Here is a 19,521-nt window from a genome sequence, read left to right as displayed (position 1 = left end):
GAATAGAAAGGTATTGGAATATAAACGTTTTTATGGTCACCATTTCTCAGACCAGCTTTCAATTCGAGAGTTAATAAATGAATTTAAATTTCATCACCTGCCTTGGTAGGATTTAGATCATGTCCCCAGCACATTAGTTCAAGTCCCTGGATCACTAATGCATTACTACTAAAACACGGAGTCCCCACATGATCAGTTTTAATCTTGAAATGTATCCAAAAGCATAGTCAATGATGTTGCAAGCCTGTGTACCTCCCAGGAGCTTTTTCTATGATTGTATATTTCTGCCAGAGTTTGTGATGTGCAATAGGTCATGTTATACCAGTTTTCTGTACCAGGAACAACAATGCTTCAAGTCCTGTTGCTAATGCATCTGCTATTACAACTGTTGGAAGCTCAGGATCGTACTGAGCCAAGCTCTTAGAAGAAAATAACAATGCTTTTTTCTCAAGATTTCTTTTGGTGACTATCCAAACACCTGGTCTTGTCTTCTGAATTGCCTTGAAGAATCATTGTTCTCCACTTGATATGGTCAGAATTTGCCTATGAAGTTGACTATTTTCATGTCATTCCATCACTTTTCTAGGTGGTGGGAAGTCTTTTCTGCCTTTCATTTTCTGTGGGTCTGACATGAGATACCATTGACAACATAATGAGCCATATAAGTTATATTATGGGTTTTGAGAACTCGCTATTCTCATTGAGTGTCCAGCCTATATTTGTAGGTTTAGAGAATTTCTGACTCTTTGATCATGTTCTGTTTTTATTGTCCATATGATAAGAAACACTTCCCATTTCTTCCAATGTGTTCCACATTACTTTTATTCAAAGTTTCTATTCTTCATTAAGTGGTAACTTCTATAATCCACTGTCTGTGTTAGGTTTTGTCAAGATGTACTTTTAATGAGTTTTACCAAGCTATCATCCACATTAGCAGCCATTGGATGTACTTCAACTACTGTGACTTTGTTCAATTTAGTAAGCTGAAAATGTTTTGCTGGAAAAGCACAGCAGGTCAGGCAGCATCCAAGGAACAGGAGAATCGACGCTTATGCCCTGAAGAAGGGCTTATGCCCGAAACGTCTATTCTCCTGTTCCTTGGATGCTGCCTGACCTGCTGCGCTTTTCCAGCAACACATTTTCAGCTCTGATCTCCAGCATCTGCAGCCCTCACTTTCTCTCTTCAATTTAGTAAGGTCAACACAAATTTTGAGAGAGCCATTTGGTTTTGGAATAAGTACTATACCAGAATTCATAGGTCTGTTAACTGGTAAAGAACCCCTTGCCGAAGCATTGCATCAATATTTCTTCTGACATTTCCAGCATTGGGTGTGGGATTTTTCTAGATGTAAATAGACAAATAGATTTTGCATCTCCCTTGAGTATGTAGTGATGCGCTGTTCTCAGTTTAGCAATTTTGGAAATTCACTGTTTGAGCCTCCTCAATTTCATCCACTTTGTTAATTAATTTCAGACCATACATTCCTTTCTGTTTAGTATCGAGCATTGTTTTGTTTTGAATTATATATGTGTTTCAAAGATTTCCCTGCCTTTGTATTTAAGCTTTGTAGTTAGGTGACCGTTGATCTGTAGTATGATGCCTAATGGACCTAGCAGAAGAATTTCTTCAGCCAGTGAGTGGCAGATCTGTGGAACTCATTACCACAGAAGGCTGTGGAGGCTAAGTTAATGTGTGACTCTAACACAGATAACATAGAAAGGGGATCAAGGGTTATGGAGAGAACACAGGAGGATGAGGCTGAGAAACATCTCATCCATGATTGAACGGTGGAGCAGACTCAATGGGCCAAATGGCCTAATTCTGTGGTCCTATGTCATGTGGTCCAAGATCGAAGAAGACCATTTGGCCCATTGAGCTTGTGATAGATCTTTGTAAAAACTATCCACATTGACAGAGTCCCCTACTAAAATGTTTTTTTTCTTTTCAAGTTGTTATCAAATTTAATTTCTGAGAGTTACTATAGTATCTGCTTTCATTGCCCTTCCAGACATTATAATCCATACTGTGGAAACTCACTGTTAAAAGAAACTTTCGTCTATTTCTTTTTTGAGTTAGTTAAATCTGAGTCCCTCCGGTTAGTGACCCGCCTACCAGTAAAAACACATTATCAACATTGTTTATAATTTTGTACTGCCTTAAGTCAATTACATTTTGCCATTCAAGAGGTTTCTTTTTAGTAATCAAGTTTGCTGTGAATTTTTATGGTCCAAGACATAATGTGGAGTTAGATCTTTCAAAGCCCTGACTTTGTGGGAGGTTTTGGGGAAACATTTAGATCAGAGGGAGATAATGGAACTAGATTTTTGGTGGTCCTTTGTTTTCTTTGAGGATCTATCTTTATTTCCTGAAGAGATTGAACTCGTTGGGTAAGGTCTGTGATTTGATAAGTTTATTCCCTGTCTGCTGAAAGCAGTTAGTTCAATAATGGGTGTCTTACACACAGGTGACACATATTGAACCTTGCAGAATCAACAGTTGGAGATTTACTTTAAGAAAATTACATTGCCAGAGGACTGGTGGCATGGTGTTTGCAAATCTGCCTTTGGTGGGTGACAGTCTGATCTATGTGTTGATTTGAGCCAACATTATGGGCTGGCTACAATTTGCTGTTTGCATGGGATTTTCAGGCCTACCCAGCAGCTAACTGGGTAAAAATGAAATTCGAGAGCTGATTCTTCTCAGAGGTAGCCAATTGCAGGTGAATGAGATCCAGAATAAGCATTTAGGGTCTTTGCTTATCTACCAACAAGTCTCTGTGCTCCAGCACAGGTACTGATGTTGATTCTAAACACGTAAATTCCAGCCAGGAAGATAAGAAGCGGTTGACGTGTGTCTTGGAGCTTGCCAAACATTGGTGAAAAAGGTCTTGCCCATTCACTTTTTACTAATTTATATCTGGGTGATCAAAATCGGCTCTTGTGGGATTGGCTAGGTTAGGAGATTAACTGCCAAGATTGATCTTAAGTTCACACCCCTCCCAGTGCAGAACTGAAGCAGTGTGTCAATCCAGAAAGAACAGAGCACTGGAGAGTCTTTTCTAAGTTAGTGCCGCTCTTTGAGAGGGTCAGTACTGAGGGAGGGTTGCACTGTTTGGGGCTGCACTGTCGGGGGGGTCAGCGCTGAGGGAACACCACTGTGAGAGGGTCAGCAGTGAGGGAGCGCCCCACTGTGAGAGGGTCAGCAGTGAGGGAGCGCCCCACTGTGAGAGGGTCAGCAGTGAGGGAGCGCCCTACTGTGAGAGGGTCAGCAGTGAGGGAGAGCTGCACTGTCGGGGGTCAGCGCTGAGGGAGCGCCGCACTGTCGGAGGGTCAGTACTGAGGGAACCCCACTGTGAGAGGGTCAGCAGTGAGGGAGAGCTGCACTGTCGGAGGGTCAGTACTGAGGGAGCCCCACTGTGAGAGGGTCAGCAGTGAGGGAGCGCCCCACTATGAGAGGGTCAGCAGTGAGGGAGCACCCTACTGTGAGAGGGTTAGCAGTGAGGGAGCGCCCTACTGTGAGAGGGTCAGCAGTGAGGGAGAGCTGCACTGTTGGGGGGTCAGCGCTGAGGGAGCGCCGCACTGTCGGAGGATCAGTACTGAGGGAGCCCCACTGTGAGACGGTCAGCAGTGAGGGAGCGCCCCACTGTGAGAGGGTCAGCAGTGAGGGAGCGCCCCACTGTGAGAGGGTCAGCAGTGAGGGAGTGCCATACTGTGAGAGGGTTAGCAGTGAGGGAGAGCTGCACTGTCGGGTGGTCAGCGCTGAGGGAGCGCCGCACTGTCGGAGGGTCAGTACTGAGGGAGCGCCCCACTGTGAGAGGGTCAGCAGTGAGGGAGCGCCCCACTGTGAGTGGGTCAGCAGTGAGGGAGCGCCCCACTATGAGAGGGTCAGCAGTGAGGGAGCACCCTACTGTGAGAGGGTTAGCAGTGAGGGAGCGCCCTACTGTGAGAGGGTCAGCAGTGAGGGAGAGCTGCACTGTTGGGGGGTCAGCGCTGAGGGAGCGCCGCACTGTCGGAGGATCAGTACTGAGGGAGCCCCACTGTGAGACGGTCAGCAGTGAGGGAGCGCCCCACTGTGAGAGGGTCAGCAGTGAGGGAGCGCCCCACTGTGAGAGGGTCAGCAGTGAGGGAGTGCCATACTGTGAGAGGGTTAGCAGTGAGGGAGAGCTGCACTGTCGGGTGGTCAGCGCTGAGGGAGCGCCGCACTGTCGGAGGGTCAGTACTGAGGGAGCGCCCCACTGTGAGAGGGTCAGCAGTGAGGGAGCGCCCCACTGTGAGTGGGTCAGCAGTGAGGGAGCGCCCCACTGTGAGAGGGTCAGCAGTGAGGGAGCGCCCCACTGTGAGAGGGTCAGCAGTGAGGGAGCGCCCCACTGTCGGATGGTCAGTGCTGCAGAAGGGATGCATGGTTCCCTACATTATGACTCTACTTTAAAAGTACTTCAGCAGCTGTCAAGAAGTTTTGGGATGATCTGGAATTATGACAGGCCACAGGGAAATGTATATCTTTCTCTGATTGCTGCACGTCAGCAGTTGCATTGAGTAATATGTCTTCGAATTCCTAGGATAGAAGAGAAAAATAGCCAAGGTTACTGTTGCTGAATTTAAATTGCAATTCTGATAAAGAAATGCCACATATGGATAGAGTATTGTGTCATCAATGTTTGCTTTTGAAAATCAAACAATGGGTCACAATTATATTATCTCATACATGAGGACTGGACGTATGGATGAGCTTGTGGATGTCTTGGGACTCTCTGCCCTCTGTTAGTCACCCCTTTGGCAGCAAATGGAAGAAGAAAATTGGAGGATGGATGGAACGTGGCATTGGGGTGAGGAGGAGGGCAACAGTAAACCTGGGGTGGAAGTATCCTTTGTGAACCAAAAACATTATTTGGTTTAACAAAAGTTTATTCCCACAGGGAATGCCAGTCTGCTAAGTATTTCCAGCATTTTCTGTTTTTATTTCACATTTTCCATCATTCACTTTTTTAAAATTCTTGAAAAACTCATTTTGGCTGTGTCTGTAAATATTTGGCTGTCTACTCATAGTTACAACATAATTACAACTTCTGAAGGTTCAGTGCAACAACTCCAAGACAAAACAAAGCTCAGCAGGTCTGACCTTCGTCAGGCTGCTGGACTAGAAACATTAACCCTGTTTTTCTGTCTGCAGATGCTGTAGGACCTGCTGAATTTCTCCAACATTTGTTTCAGACCTTCAGCATCCACAGTTCTTAGTATTGTTTGGGAGTTAAAAACAGCTAACTGATTAATTACATATTTAATAACCTTGCTGGTTTTCCTTCTCACAGGTACAGTCATAACAGATGTATTTACTTCCATTGAATTTACAGAAGACTAACTTGATCATTTTGAAAGGAGGGTAGGGTGCTGGCATGGAGTCCAGTTCAAAGGGACATCAGATTAAAACCAGAGCCAGGTCATTCAGGATAGAAGTTGGGGAAGACTACTTCACACAGAAGGCAGTAGGAGTCCAAAGATTAATCCAACAAAAAGTAGTCGATGATGGAATGTCAGTTTAAACTCTGAGATTGCTAAATCTTTACTAAAGAGATGTGAAAATAAGGAGGTAGGTAGCTGGCAGATCAGCCACAATCTTATTGAATGACAGAAAGGCTGAAGCACCTGAATTGCGTCTCCCCATTCCAGTGTTCTTATTTTCCTTCAACTCACCACAATTATAACACTGCAATTCCACATCCCTGCCAGTTCCCTCATTTCATAATCTTATATGTTTTATCATTCCTTTTTAATGTACATCATTCAATAACTAACTTGTCATCCATTGAATATTAGGAGGCTTACAATCTGGAGAACGACATAAATCCAATATTTTGGGCCAATTGATGTATCTGGAAAGTATGAGTTAAATTGAATCATGATTTAAAACAATGTCTTTAATTAACTTTGCAAAAGGGGGCTGTGTTTTTTGTGAATGCTGTGCATGCTACCCTGATTCGGATTGGATTGAATTGAATTAAACTGAATTTATTGTCATGTACCAAGGCACAGTGAAAAGCTTTGTCTTGCGAGCAATACAGGCGGATCACATAGTTAAGTAGCATAGATAGTAAATGATAGGTAAACAGCAGCAAAAACAAAAACACAGATACAGGCGAATGTTGAGAGTTTGAGTCCATTCAGTATTCTAACAACAGTAGGGTAGAAACTGTTGTGAAACGGGCTGGTGCATGTGTTCAGGCTTCTGTACCTTCTCCCCAATGGTAGAGGTTGTTGAAAAACATTGTCAGGGTGGGATGGATCTTTAAGAACGCTGGCAGCATTTCCTTGACAGCGGTGCTGGTAGATGGATTCTATAGATGGGAGATTGGCCTTCGTGATTGTCCAGACCGAGTTCTCTACTCTCTGTAACCATCTCTGATCTTGAATGGTACAATTGCCATACCAGGTAGTGATACATCCAAACTGAATGATCTCAATGGCGCACCTATAAAAGTTGGCAAGGATATGTGCCATCATGCCAAATTTCCTCAGCTGCCTGAGGAAGAAGAGACGTTGTTGGGCCTTTGTAACCAGCACGTCCATATGAAGAGGCAGTGGTTTCTCACTTTGAGTTAATGATTTCCTGATGAGCCAGGAGCTTGTACATGGAATTGACAAACTGATATCTGACAGTGATGGGTCAAAGTGGGGCCAGTGGGAATGTGAGATGCTATTCACAAGAAAGCTTATGAGCTTCAGGTTTGGAGTTAAAGATTCAGTGATTGTATTACAAGGAGGGTCTGTTGACTGGATCTGTGAAATGATGGGATGATAGAAGGATTTGTAAAAAGTTAATGGTTTCCAATTATTACCTTTGAAATATTATGAAAGGTGCTATATAAATGCAAATCTGTGTCTCTCCTTATTTTCTATTATTCTCTCTCCCTCGCATGCTTCACTTATAATTAACCCCAGATTATTGACTGGGTCAAAATTTTGTACAGATCATGCATACCTACTCTTGTCATATGGCTCTGATCATTTTGTATTTGTGATGAAATAAGAAAGTGAGGAACTGCATCAGAGCAAATAATAATTCCGATTCTAACCTGCCCGTTTTTTTATTTTGTTCTCTCAATACCTGGATCAATAACAATCTATAGGCTTTTCCAGACTAGAAAAACAATTTAATTGAAAGACAGAATTTTTGGGTAACATTACAGATGGAATGTAGGAGGTTAAAACATCTGTGGAAGGCAGAATGGGGAATTCGTCCAGCTGAATCTTCCTAGCTCCAGAGCCAATGCTGATGGAGATATTCAGGTGTAGAGTGCAGCGTCCGTCATTATGTCTATGTCACTGAGAGCTGACACTATGGTCAGAAAAAGGATTCTCTGATATCGTAGCCATCTGGCCCATCGTTCTTCCTCCTAGTTTGGAAACGAAATGGTTCCTTTTGAGACAGCACAAATTGCAGCATATTTTCCTCTGTGCTTCACTGGAAAGAAACACCTGATGGGAAACATGATGCACAGAGAAGCACATACATATAGTGGACCTGATTTGATTTTTTTATTCATTGACTTAAACAGATGAAAGATCAGGTCTGCTATCCTTCCCTCCCACTCCTTAATTTCAATTGTTTAATCATTGAGTTCTTGCAAGAGAAGAACAAGCTGCTGTCATGCAGTACAAGTTTGGTAGAGTTTTGTTGTGTTGGGGTTTAAAGGGTTATTGAATTAAAGTGAGTGTGTAGAGTTGGATGTAAATCAATCATAATCCAACTAAATGATTTAAAAAAAAAGACTTGAATACCTGAATGAACTTCTCCTGTTCCTGTATATATTTTTGTGGAATCCTGACTTTGAGGTTCACAAATAGTTGTAAAAAGGACTTATTATCTTGAATATGGGCTTCATCAAATATTCATTGTCTTTTTTATATGGTTTAATAGAAGATTGTCACAAGCATGTGTACATGAATAGCTCATATATTAATAGTCCTCTTGTCACACGCACATTCACAGGAATGAATTTCACTCAGTGTCTTTGTTGCCATGTATTCATTAACCTGGATGTATTTCCCTTTCTACAAACATCAGCACTTCCCAGGAAAACTTGGTAGATATAGAGATGCAGTGAAAAAGCAGTAATATGATTTGCAATTCAAATAAACAAATGTGGTTCTATTTCATAATGTAGCTGAACAGTTTTTCATAGGAAACAATGAATGTTTGAAAAAAATGGATGTAAATTCTCTGAAAATGACTGTTCTCTCAGCACATACTAAAAGCAAAAATGGAGTCCAAAAGTAATAAATATGCAAATAATTGTCCTTGTTCAGACAGCATCTTGTTCTGAACTCTTACCAACAACAACTTGTATCTTTTTGTAACACCGTGATCCTGTAAGTGTCCCAAGATGTCTCTCAGGTGAGATTATCAAGCAAAGTTTGGCACCAAGACACAAAAGGAGACATCAGGATCTTTAATATATTAAAAACAGAGAATGTTGGAAATATTCAGCAGATCTAACGTAATAACAAACAGTTGTAAGAATAGATGCTTCTGCCTGCTGAGCCTGTTCCTCATTCTGTACCATCCATGGCCTCAAAATTACTTTCTTGCCCACTTCCTATATTCCTTGATTCCCAAGTGACAACGATGTGATAATATTTGTTTAGAAACAAACAGAACTTACATTTCAAGACCATGATCTTTCAGCAGAATTGGAATGGTTCAAGATTTTGAGTAGGAAAAGGAGCAGAGGAAGGAATGAACTAAAAGCAAGATCTGTGATAATGTGAGGTGATAAAATGATAAAAGGGACCACAGGGCAAGCAAATGGGAGTGCTAATCTTCAGCATCTTCAGTACCCACTTCTGCCTAGCTGACATTAGTGATGGGCAAGTTGTTGGAGGGATTCTGAGGGACTGGATTTACTTGCTTTTGGAAAGGCAAGGACTGATTCAAGTCAGTCAATATGACTGTGTATGGGAAGTCGTGTCTCACTAACTTGATTGAGATTTTTGAAAAAGTAATGAAGAGGATCAATAAAGGCAGACTGGTAGATGTTGTCAACATGAACTTCAGCAAGGTTCTGCATGGTGGAATGGTTATAAGATTAGATCACATGGAATCCAAGTGGAACTAGCCAATTGGATACAAAATTGGCTTGAAGGTAGGAGCGTGGTGGTAGAGAGTTGTTTTTCGGACTGGAGGCCTGTGATCAGTGGTGTGCCGCAAGGTTCGGTGCTAGGCCCACTGCTTTATGTCATTTATAAAAATGATTTGGATGTGAATATAGGATGTGTGGTTAGCAAGTTTGCAGATAACACAAGAATTAATGGTGTCGTAGACAATGACAAATGGTAAATTCAGAGTACAATGGGACCTTGATCAAATGGGCCAATGGGTGGAAGAGTTGAGGATGGAGTTTAATCTAGAAAATGTGAGGTGTTGTATTTTGGTAAGGCAAATCAGACCAGGACTTATACAGTTAATGGTAGGGCCCTGGGGTGTGTTGCCAAACAGAGACCTAGAAGTGCAAGTGTATAAATCCGTGGAAGTGTAGTCATGGGTAGATAGGATGGTGAATTAGGCATTTGACATGCTTTCCTTCATTGGTAACTGCATTAAGTATAGGAGTTGGGAGGTCATCTTGTGCTGTACAGTTCATTGGTCAGGTCACTTTTAGAATACTGGTCTCTATGGCATGGATGAGTTGGGCTGAAGGGGCTGTTTTCATGCTGAACAACTCTATGACACTATAACTTATTGACTCCAGATGGCAGTGAAGTGTCCAGTCAGTAGATGTGATGCTGTTGTTCAAGCTTGTGTTGAACTACATTGGAGTAGTGAAGCAGTTTAAGGATAGAGTGCAGAGTGGCTTCCTAATGAAGGGCTTCTGCTGAAACGTGAGTCTCCTTCTCCGCAGATGCTGATCTGCTGTGTTTCTCCAGTACCAACTTTTCAACTGAGGATAGAGTGAGGTCAGGTTGTAAAATTGAACTGACAGTGACAGGAGGATCTCTCTCAGTACTGACCCTCCAACAGTCAGCATTCCTTCAATAGTGCTCTGAAAATGCAGCACTCACTTAACACTCAATGCAACTGTGGTGTACTCCCTCTCTACTGACTCTGATAGTGCAGTGCTCCCCCGCTACTGACCCTCCAACAGTGTAGCATTCCCTTAGCACTGACCCTCCGACAGTGCAGCACTCGCACAATACCGACCCTCCAACAATGCAGCACTCCCTCAGTACTGACCATCCGATAGTGCAGCACTCCCTCAGCATTGACCCTCCCATAATGCAACACTCCCTCAGTACTCACCCTCTGACAGTGCAGCACTCGCACAGTACCGACCCTCCGACAATGCAGCACTCCCTCAGTACTGATCCACTTCAAATAGCGCAGTGAACCCTCAGTGTTGACATTGAGAGTGTTCAGCTCTATTATTTATTAGAAACTGAGCCATGGCTGAAAATTTGAAGCTGGAAGAGACTATCTTGCAGGTTCTCCATAATAGGAGCTTATGATTTAGAAGCAGTCTTCAAATAAAATATTGTGAATTGTTGACTGATAATTTGAAGCCTTTCTGCAATTTGTTGACTCTTCTGCATTTCTCTCTTTCCTCTAGGATCTTGTCAACCACATGAATACCCAGGGCGAGAGCTGTGCTTGGAGGAGTACAATACTCGTAAAGATGCAACATCAGGTATGCTCATGTGGCAGGCTGTACCTCAGTTACTGGCACCATGCTTAGGTTGCGTCAAAAATCGGAATGGGAAAACCATATATCCAGAGGGAAACAGCCAACGTTGACATGTGATCAGGTGGTGGTCACAAGCAAAGGTGAATGGGATGTTGGTGTGACAGTGTGCTTCATTTATATCTGACAGCAAGAAAGCTTGAAGCTTTCCGAAATACAACTCTGCCACTTTGGACCATCTTGGGCCAGTCATTCCCAGGTGTCTGTGGAAATGTCACACTTCATCAGTGAGGTCTTGAGGATATCACTGAAGCACTTCCTCTGTCCACCTGGGGCTTACGTGCTGTTTTGAAGCTGGGAGTAGAACACCTGCTTGGGAGTCTCCTGTCAGTCACGCAGATGACATACCCAGCCCATTATAACTGATCAAAGGTGGTCAAGTACCTTGAAACTGGGGAGGTTGGCCTAGTCAAGGATGCTAGTGTTGGAGTGTCTACAAAGCCCTACAGAATGGAGACAGGATCTTCAGTCCAAACTGGTCCATGCCAACCAAAACGTTCACCCCATTTCCCTGCATTTGGCCCATATCCGTTTATACCTTTCCTATCCAATGTACCCGCCTCAACCCTTCTGCTAGCAGTTCATTCCATATGCGTACCACCCTGTCTGTAACAAAGTTGCCCCTCAGGTTCCCTTTTATTTTTTCCCATCTAACCTTAAACTGATGCCCTGTAGTCCTCGATTCCCCAACCCTGGAAAAAAGACTGCGTGCATTCACCATCTCCATGCCTCTCATGATCTTATACACTTCAATAAGATCCCCCTCCTTAGTCTCCTAAGAAAAGAAATCCTGGCTTGTCCAACCTATCCCTATAATTCAGACCATTGTGTCCAGGCAACATCCATGTAAATTTCTTCTGCACACTTTCCAGCTTAATAACATCCTTCCTACAGCAAGGTGACCAAGACTGAACACAATGCTCCAAGTGCAGCCTCACCAACGTCCTGTACAACTGCAACATTACTTCCCAATTTCCATACTCCGTGTCCTGACTGATGAAGGCCAAAAGCATTCTTCACTGCCCTATCTACCTGAGGCTCCATTTTCAGAGAACTGTGTACCTGAACTCCAAGGTCTCTCTCTGTTCCAATACACTCCTTAAGGCCCTATCATTCACCATGAAAGGCCCACCTTGATTTGACTCTCCACTCTTACCTATATTAAACTCCATTTGCCATTTCTTGGCCCATTTCCCCAGCTGATCAAGGTCCTGCTGCAATTTCTTCCCAGTGGATTCACAGGACCTTGCACAGGCAGCGTTGGTGGTACTGTTCCAGTGCCTTGAGGTGTCTGCTGTGGACAGTCCAAAAGAAGAAAGTGAGGACCACAGATGCGGAAGATGGAGTTGAAAAGTGTGGTGCTGGAAAATCACAGTCGGTCAGGCAGTATCCCTGGAAGAAGAACATCTCATCTTCCACCTTGGGACCCTCCAACCACACAGAATCAATGTGGATTTTACCAGTTTCTTCATTTCCTCACCCCACAACCCCCCCCCCCCCCCCAACCAACCTTATCCCAGATCCAACCTTCCATTTTGGCACCACCCTCTTGAACTGTCCTACCTGTCCATCTTCCTCTCCGTACCACCCTCCTCTCTGACCTATCACCTTCACCCCCACCTTCATCTACCGATCACAATCCCAGCTACCTTCCCCCCCCCCCCCCCCCCCCCCCCATTTACCTCTAAGCCCCACATTCCTGATGAAGAGCATATGCTCAAAATGTTGATTCTCCTGCTCCTCAAATGCTGCCTGACTGGCTGTGCTTTTCCAGCACCACACCTTTCAACTGTAGACAGTCTGTGCCTCATATAGGAGGGCAGGAACCACCACAACTCCATAAACCATGTTTCCAGCTGTTGGATTACACCATTAAGGCATATCCTACATTAGTGTCAACAAACCTAGTTTCAAGTAAAGTCCAATATGCTGGTTAGATTAGATTAGATTCCCCACCAGGTAGAAACAGGCCCTTCAGCCCAACAAGTCCACGCCGACCCTCCGAAGAGCAGCCCACCCAGACCCATTCCCCTGCATTTACCCCTGCACCTAACAATAGAGGCAATTTAGCACTGCCAATTCACCTAACCTGTGGGAGAAAACCAGAGGAAACCCACACAGACACCGGGAGGATGTGCAAACTCCATAAGACAGTTGCCCAAGGCGGGAAATGAACCCAGGTCCCTGGCGCTGTGAGGCAGCAGTGCTAACCACTGAGCCACCATGCTGCCCTGTTAAGTGAGTGAAAAATGAAAAGAAGGTTATAACTTTGCTTGTATTGAGTATAATGTTAACGATCAGTGTTAGGAGGGTCTTGTGATTCAGTGTAATTATCTCTACATCTGGGTCAGCAAATGTAGGTTCAAGTCCTATGTGCCCCAGAAATATTTTATAACATGCTGAAAGTTTGATTTAAACAACTATCAGTCCTGTAATAAAACAAAGATGTTGGAGATCTGAAACAAAAAAAATTATCAGCTCTGGCAGCATCTGTGGGAAGACAGCAGAGTTAAGGTTTGAAGGTCCAGCGACTCTTCATCAGAACTGTTAGCAGCTAGGAAAGAGTGGTATTTATGCTGAAGACAACATGGGGGGGGCGGAGGTGTTGGGATTGGTAGAAATGGGAGAAGTGAGCAGATAGGTAGAGATGGAGCTCAGGTAGAGAGTGGTATGAAGGGAGTAGGTAAACAAGGAGATTTTGGATAGCAGGCCAGCACAGAAGCAAGCTGAAGAATGGATAATAAGAGCACAGAGTAGGAGAGAATGGGTGAGTTGTACTGGAAGCAACACATGTAATATAACGATAGGCTTATGTGTGGGTAAGAATGGGTGACTGTGCTAAAAGCAACTCGTGTCATAACAGGATCTGTGTGGGATGGGTATAAAGCATGGAAGGATGGAATCAGGGTCGAAAGTTACTTCACTCAATGTTGCATCCCAGAGGCTGCAGGGCCCCCAAGTGGAAAATGAGACTTTATTCTTTTGAGTTTGTGCTGAAGTCTGGAAGTCTTCAGCAGGCTTGCGACAGAAATGTTGCTGTGGGAACACAGCGGTGTGTTGAAGTCCTGACTGCAGATTAAATCAGACAGCAAGCTCTGGCAGGTCTACAAATGAGACAGTTGCTATCTGACATGCCCTTTGCTTATCCACAAGCTATTCTACACTTCTCTCATTTGATGGATTTGTCATTGAAATGTAGGATGTGAGATTGTGGTATCTTCTCAGTAGATTTCCACTAAATTTTCCAGAAGAACTCAGGATTTGACCATTCCAGTTTAAACAATATGAAGAGTCTTAATCGTTGCCAAGCAATCTTGTCTCTCCTGCACGTTCTTCAATCTGATGTGTTTACGGGATACATCTTGCCTTGCCTTGTTCACACTGATCCCAGATTCTCACCACAGGGCACTGTGCTGTTTGGAAAGATTAGAAAGTGTGAACAAACAAAAACAGAAATTGCTGGAGAAACTTGGTAACTCTGGTCGCATCTGTGTTGACAATAGAGTTATTATTTCAAGTCCAGTTCTCTCCACAGATGCTGCCAGATCTGCTGAATTTATCCAGCAGTTTTTGTTTTTGTTTGGTTCAGATCCCCAGCATCCACTTGCTTTGTTTTATTTTAGAAAGTTCTGGTGCAGAAACTCTTTGAAAGTACATGGGCAGGTATTAAGGTGCTCTTCACTCATTGCATTGCATCAAGACCTAAATTGATTGCATTTCGGATTTTGAGATCCAGAGTGGTTTCACAGCAGCTCCTGAGTTTGTTTTGGACTTAGCTGATGTAGAAATTGATTTGAACGGTCTGAAGCTCTGGAAGAAATGATGGGTGAAGAATGTGTCAAACTTTCTTGTACGTTCTCAGAACACGGAATGGAATATTGCTGAGAAAATAAGGAAATGTTATTGGTTTGTAAATAATTGTAACTATTTTGTCTAGTGCATACATTTAGCATACTCTTCCAGTGTGTAATCCTAGCTCACAGGAGCATCAGCAGGAAAGCTGTAACTGGAAGTCAGAGTCTGATTCTTGGTGGTCACAAATGATTGACATGAATGTCCCATTCTCCACACCAAAGCCACACTTCCTTTCAGTCAAGACTCCATGCCAGCAGTACAGCTTTGGTTAAGTTAGGCTCAAGTCTACACATCTGTACTTATAGTATTCTGCATTTTGTTTCCATTTAGATTCATTTGTAGAATCCGGCGTCAATGATTGGCAGCAGTATATGGGTCCAAGAGAAGATCCACTTGGAGGACCTGGTATTAATAATTCCAGTACTGTGCATGTGTTGGTGATACCAAATCGGATACAGTGCAAAGTAGGTACTTTCCTCTAACATGTTGTATTCCTGAGTCTAATCACTTTATTGATCATGCCCTTAGCTCTGGAATTTTGCTCCTAAATCTCTCCACCTCTCTTTGCCTTTTTAGAATGTTGCTAAAACTGACCTGTCTTTCTGCAGTCTAAAACCACACGTTTTTGCTTATGCTCCTGTGAGGCACCTTTAGGATATTTCGCTATGCTAGAGATTATGCATTAGCACAATAAATTTTCAAAATGTTATTATAAACAAAGGATCTGTGAAATCTGCCATCCAAATTTTCATTTTTATTTATTTAGAATTTGTTTATTTCTAAATCTATGGTTCAACACCATCTGATGTATTTTGTCAAATTCCAAACAGCGTAGTTCAGAAAAGAAGTCATAACTTACCTTTTGGATTAGTAGCAGTAGTAAGAGTTATAGGACGAGGTAAGGTAGATGGAGTAAAGATCCAGATCAGCCATTTTCTAATTGAGTAAAGAGATAGGCATGAGGGGCTAAAAAGTCTCCTGCTGTTCCCAGAGTCCCAGAGGTAAAACAGAAAATCTAAAATATGATCCCGTTGTCAAATAGCTAATATCTCCTTTGTTTGTTATGGTTAATTCAAACAATTCACCATGTCAGAATTACTATCAATATCTACAAAATTTAGCCTGTGACTTACAGCCTGTTCACCTTCCTTACAACACAGAGCCCAAGTGAGATATACATGCTGCTGAAAGATGGTGTTTCACTCAAGGAAAGGCCAGAGATTGAATTTCTGTCAAGAACTGAGAAAATGAAGGTTCGACCAACTATTTGGAACAGTCAAACACTTTGTGTAAAAGCCCTCGGTAAGAAACGCATCTCACTCCCACAGTAGTTATTGATTGACTAGGAAGAGATACCCTGAGGATATGATCAATGCTGAAGTAGAATTTTGATTTGATTTATTGTCATTTGTATTTATTACAAATACAGTGAAAAGTGTTCTTTAGAGCGCTACCTTAAAACACAGAAAATAAACCAAAACACAAAATATACAGTCAGAAAAGTAAAATGATAAAGTTAATCTTATAGTCTCACCTCAATAAGGTTAGGTGATCTTTTAAAGAGCTGCTGCTTCTAGCATAGCCATGGGCCTAGATCCAGGCTCCTTCACTCCAATGCCCTGAGTCTTTGCTGCTAAACCACTGATAATGCTGAAACTATGTTTCACCACACTGCCAACGTTGGAACAAAGAATCGTCACTCTCTGGCACCATCTCACCTCCACCAACACCATTTCTGCTGCTGCCATGAGTTCACACTGAGCTGATATAGCTGCTGCCAATGCCGCAGGGTACTGCTGTAGGGCTAAACTTGTCCCTGCCACTGCCCTTAGGCACCTGGGCTTAGCCAAGGACCTGGAACCTAAGCTCAGCCTAGGAGTCTGGACCAGGGAATTAAGCATGTGACCTGCTCTTTGATCATCAGGAGCCATCAGGCTGGAGTAGAGCCATGTCTGCCTCATCCTGACAATGCTGTAGCTGCCACCTGATACTTTCTCCTTTGTTACTTATTCGCTGCTCCCCAGACCCACATGGCCATCTTCATCAGCCATTCTGCACACTTTTTGTTAGATTTTCTTGAATGGTAACAGTTTAGTTCTATGACTCAACATTGAAATGCACACCAAATCACCCTGAGACAGTTTTGATTTTATGGTGAATTATCTTGAAGTCTGAGTACAACATTTTAGGAACATTGCCAAGGGTTTGGAGAGGTTGTAGAGGGGACTTACTAGAAGAGTACCAATGATGAGGGAATTCAGTTAAATGAAGAGACTGAATAATCTGCAGTTGCTCACCTTCAAGCATAAAGTTTGAGTGGTAGTTCAAGAGAGGTGTTCACTGTTGGGAATAGTTTGCTTTGAGAGGCAGAAACTGTTCTACAAGCAGGAAGATTGGAAACCAGAGATATAGATTGAAGATGAAAATCTCTGTGGAGGGAGAAGGAAGATTTATTTTAGTCAATGCATTGTGATGACCTGGAATGCAATGCCCAAAATAACTTGACTGTCTGGATGGGAGAAGTTTACAAGATTGTGGGAAAAGTGTAGAGGGTGTGAGAATAATTTGATATGTCTTTGAAAGAGCCAGTAAAGACATGATGGGTTGAGTAGCCTCCTCTGTGCTGTATTTTATGATTTTACTTCTCAAACCTGAATTCACTTGAAAACCTGGAACACAATTAAATGTATTTTATCAGTGAATTGAATATAGGAACAATCTCTTGATTTCACTAATGAAAGCAAAATGGATACATGCAAATCAGAAATAAATCAGAAAATGCTGGAAATATTCAGCAGGTCTGAAAGCATCTGTGGAAACAGTGTTAATGCTTTTAGTCCAATATGACTTGCCTAGAAGATCTGCTGAGTTTCTCCAGCATTTTATGTTTTTCACCTGGATTACTCTGTCTATGAAGTTCATTATTTTGCCTGAATATCCCATACTAACCTTTCAGAGAATGTGAATGATAGAATCATTGAGGTATACAGCGCAGAGACAGACCCTTCGGTCCAACTCGTCCACGCTGACCAGATATTCTAAATAAATCTAGTTCCCATTTGCCAGCATTTAGCCTATATCCCTCTAAATCTTTCTTTTTCATAGATCTAACCAGATGCCTTTTTAAATGTTGTAATTGTACCATCCTCTACCACTTCCCCTGGCAGCTCATTCCGTGCACGCACCATGCTTTACATGAGGAAGTTGCCTCTTTTAAATCTCCCCCCCCCACCTTAAATCTATATAGCTCTGAGTTTCAGACACCCCACCCCAGTAATAAGACCTTGACTATTTACTCTATTCATGTTCCTCATGATTTTATAAACCTCTATAAGGTCACCCTTCAGCCTCTGACGCTCCAGGGAATATAGCCCCAGTCTATTCAGCCTCTTCCTATAGCACCTGCTTGTAGAACAGTTTCTGCCTCAAAACAAACTATTCCTAACACTGAACACCTCTCTTAAATTACCACAAAACCTCTGTGCTTAAAGGAGAACAATTCCAGATTATTCTGTTTCTCCATTTAACTGAAGTCCCTCATTCTTGGTACCCTTCCAGTGAGTCCCCTCTACAACCTCTCCAAAGCCTTGGTAATGTTTCTGCAACCCTGGCAACATCCTTGATAATCTTTTCTGAACTCTTTCAAGTTTCACAACATCCTTCCAATAGCATGGAGACCAGAATTGCACGCAATATTCCAATAGTTACCTAACCAATGTCCTGTACAGCTGCAAATGACCTCCCAACTCCTATACTCAGTGCACTGACCAATAAAGGCAAGCATACCAGACATTTTCTTCACTTGGTAAAAACAAGGACTGCAGATGCAGGAAACCACAGTCTAGATTAGAGAGGTATTGGAAAGGCACAGCAGGTTAGGCAGCGTCCGAGGAGCAGCAAAATCGATGTTTTGGGCCAAAGGCCTTCATCAGGAATAGAGGCAGGGTGCCTGCAGGGTGGAGAGATAAATGAGAGGAGGAGAGAAAGTAGCATAGAGTACAATAGGTGAATGGGGGTGGGGATGGAGGTGATAGGTCAGAGAGGAGGGTGGCGTGGATAGGTAGAAAGGAAGATAGGCAGGTAGGACAGGTCATGAGGGCAGTGCTGAGCTGAAGGTTGGAGCTGGGGTGAGGTGAGGGAAGGGGAAATGAGGAAATTGGTGAAATCCACATTGATGCCCTGGGGTTGAAGTGTTCCGAGGCGGAAGATGAGGCGTTCTTCCTCCAGGCATCGGGTGGTGAGGGAACGGCGGTGAAGGAGGCCCAGGATCTCCATGTTCTCAGCAGAGTGAGAGGGGGAATTGAAATGTTGGGCCACAGGGCGGTGAGATTGATTGGTGCGGGTGTCCCGGAGATGTTCCCTAAAGCGCTCCACTAGGAGGCGTCCAGTCTCCCCAATGTGGAGAAGACCGCATCGGGAGCAACGGATACAATAAATGATATTGGTGGATGTGCAGATAAAACTTTGATGGATGTGGAAGGCTCCTTTGGGGCCTTGGATGGAGGTGAGGGAGAAGGTGTGAGCGCAGGTTTTGCAATTCCTACGGTGGCAGGGGAAGGTGCCAGGAAGGGAGGGTGGGTTGTTGAGGGGTGTGGACCTGACCTGGTAGTCACGGAGGGAACAGTCTTTGCAAAAAGCGGATAGGGGTGGGGAGGGAAATATATCCCTGGTGGTGGGGTCCGTTTGGAGATGGCGGAAATGTCGTTGGATGATGTGGTTCAACTTTTAGATCTGGTCTACCCTTTTCCATCACTATTTTAAAAGTAATAGAATTTTGGCCACTGGCCCCAAAGTGCTCCTCCTCTGACACCTTAGTCACCTGTCCTGCCTTATTTTCCAAGAGTCTGTCAAGTTTTGCACCTTCTCTAGTAGGTACATTGACATACTGAATCAGAAAATGTTCTTGTACAGGCACAACAAATTCCTCTCTGTC

General features: G+C 43.4%; 1 protein-coding gene across 3 annotated transcripts in view; it reads left to right on the top strand.

The window, feature by feature from the left end:
• Nucleotides 1–19,521, top strand: part of LOC122539545 (B-cell scaffold protein with ankyrin repeats-like) — a 305,708-nt gene that overhangs the window by 42,715 nt on the left and 243,472 nt on the right. For all 3 annotated transcript variants that reach the window (XM_087979861.1, XM_043674515.2, XM_087979862.1), the window contains 3 exons: nt 10,602–10,679; nt 14,919–15,052; nt 15,749–15,890. In XM_087979861.1, coding sequence (XP_087835987.1) covers nt 10,602–10,679; nt 14,919–15,052; nt 15,749–15,890 — 354 coding nt within the window. The remainder of the gene's footprint in view (nt 1–10,601; nt 10,680–14,918; nt 15,053–15,748; nt 15,891–19,521) is intronic.

This window comes from Chiloscyllium plagiosum, unplaced genomic scaffold (assembly GCF_037043375.1).
Source record: "Chiloscyllium plagiosum isolate Xiang-an unplaced genomic scaffold, Cpla_swu_hap1 HiC_scaffold_36, whole genome shotgun sequence".
NCBI lineage: Eukaryota > Metazoa > Chordata > Chondrichthyes > Orectolobiformes > Hemiscylliidae > Chiloscyllium > Chiloscyllium plagiosum.
This window is presented reverse-complemented; position numbering and strand designations above follow the sequence as displayed.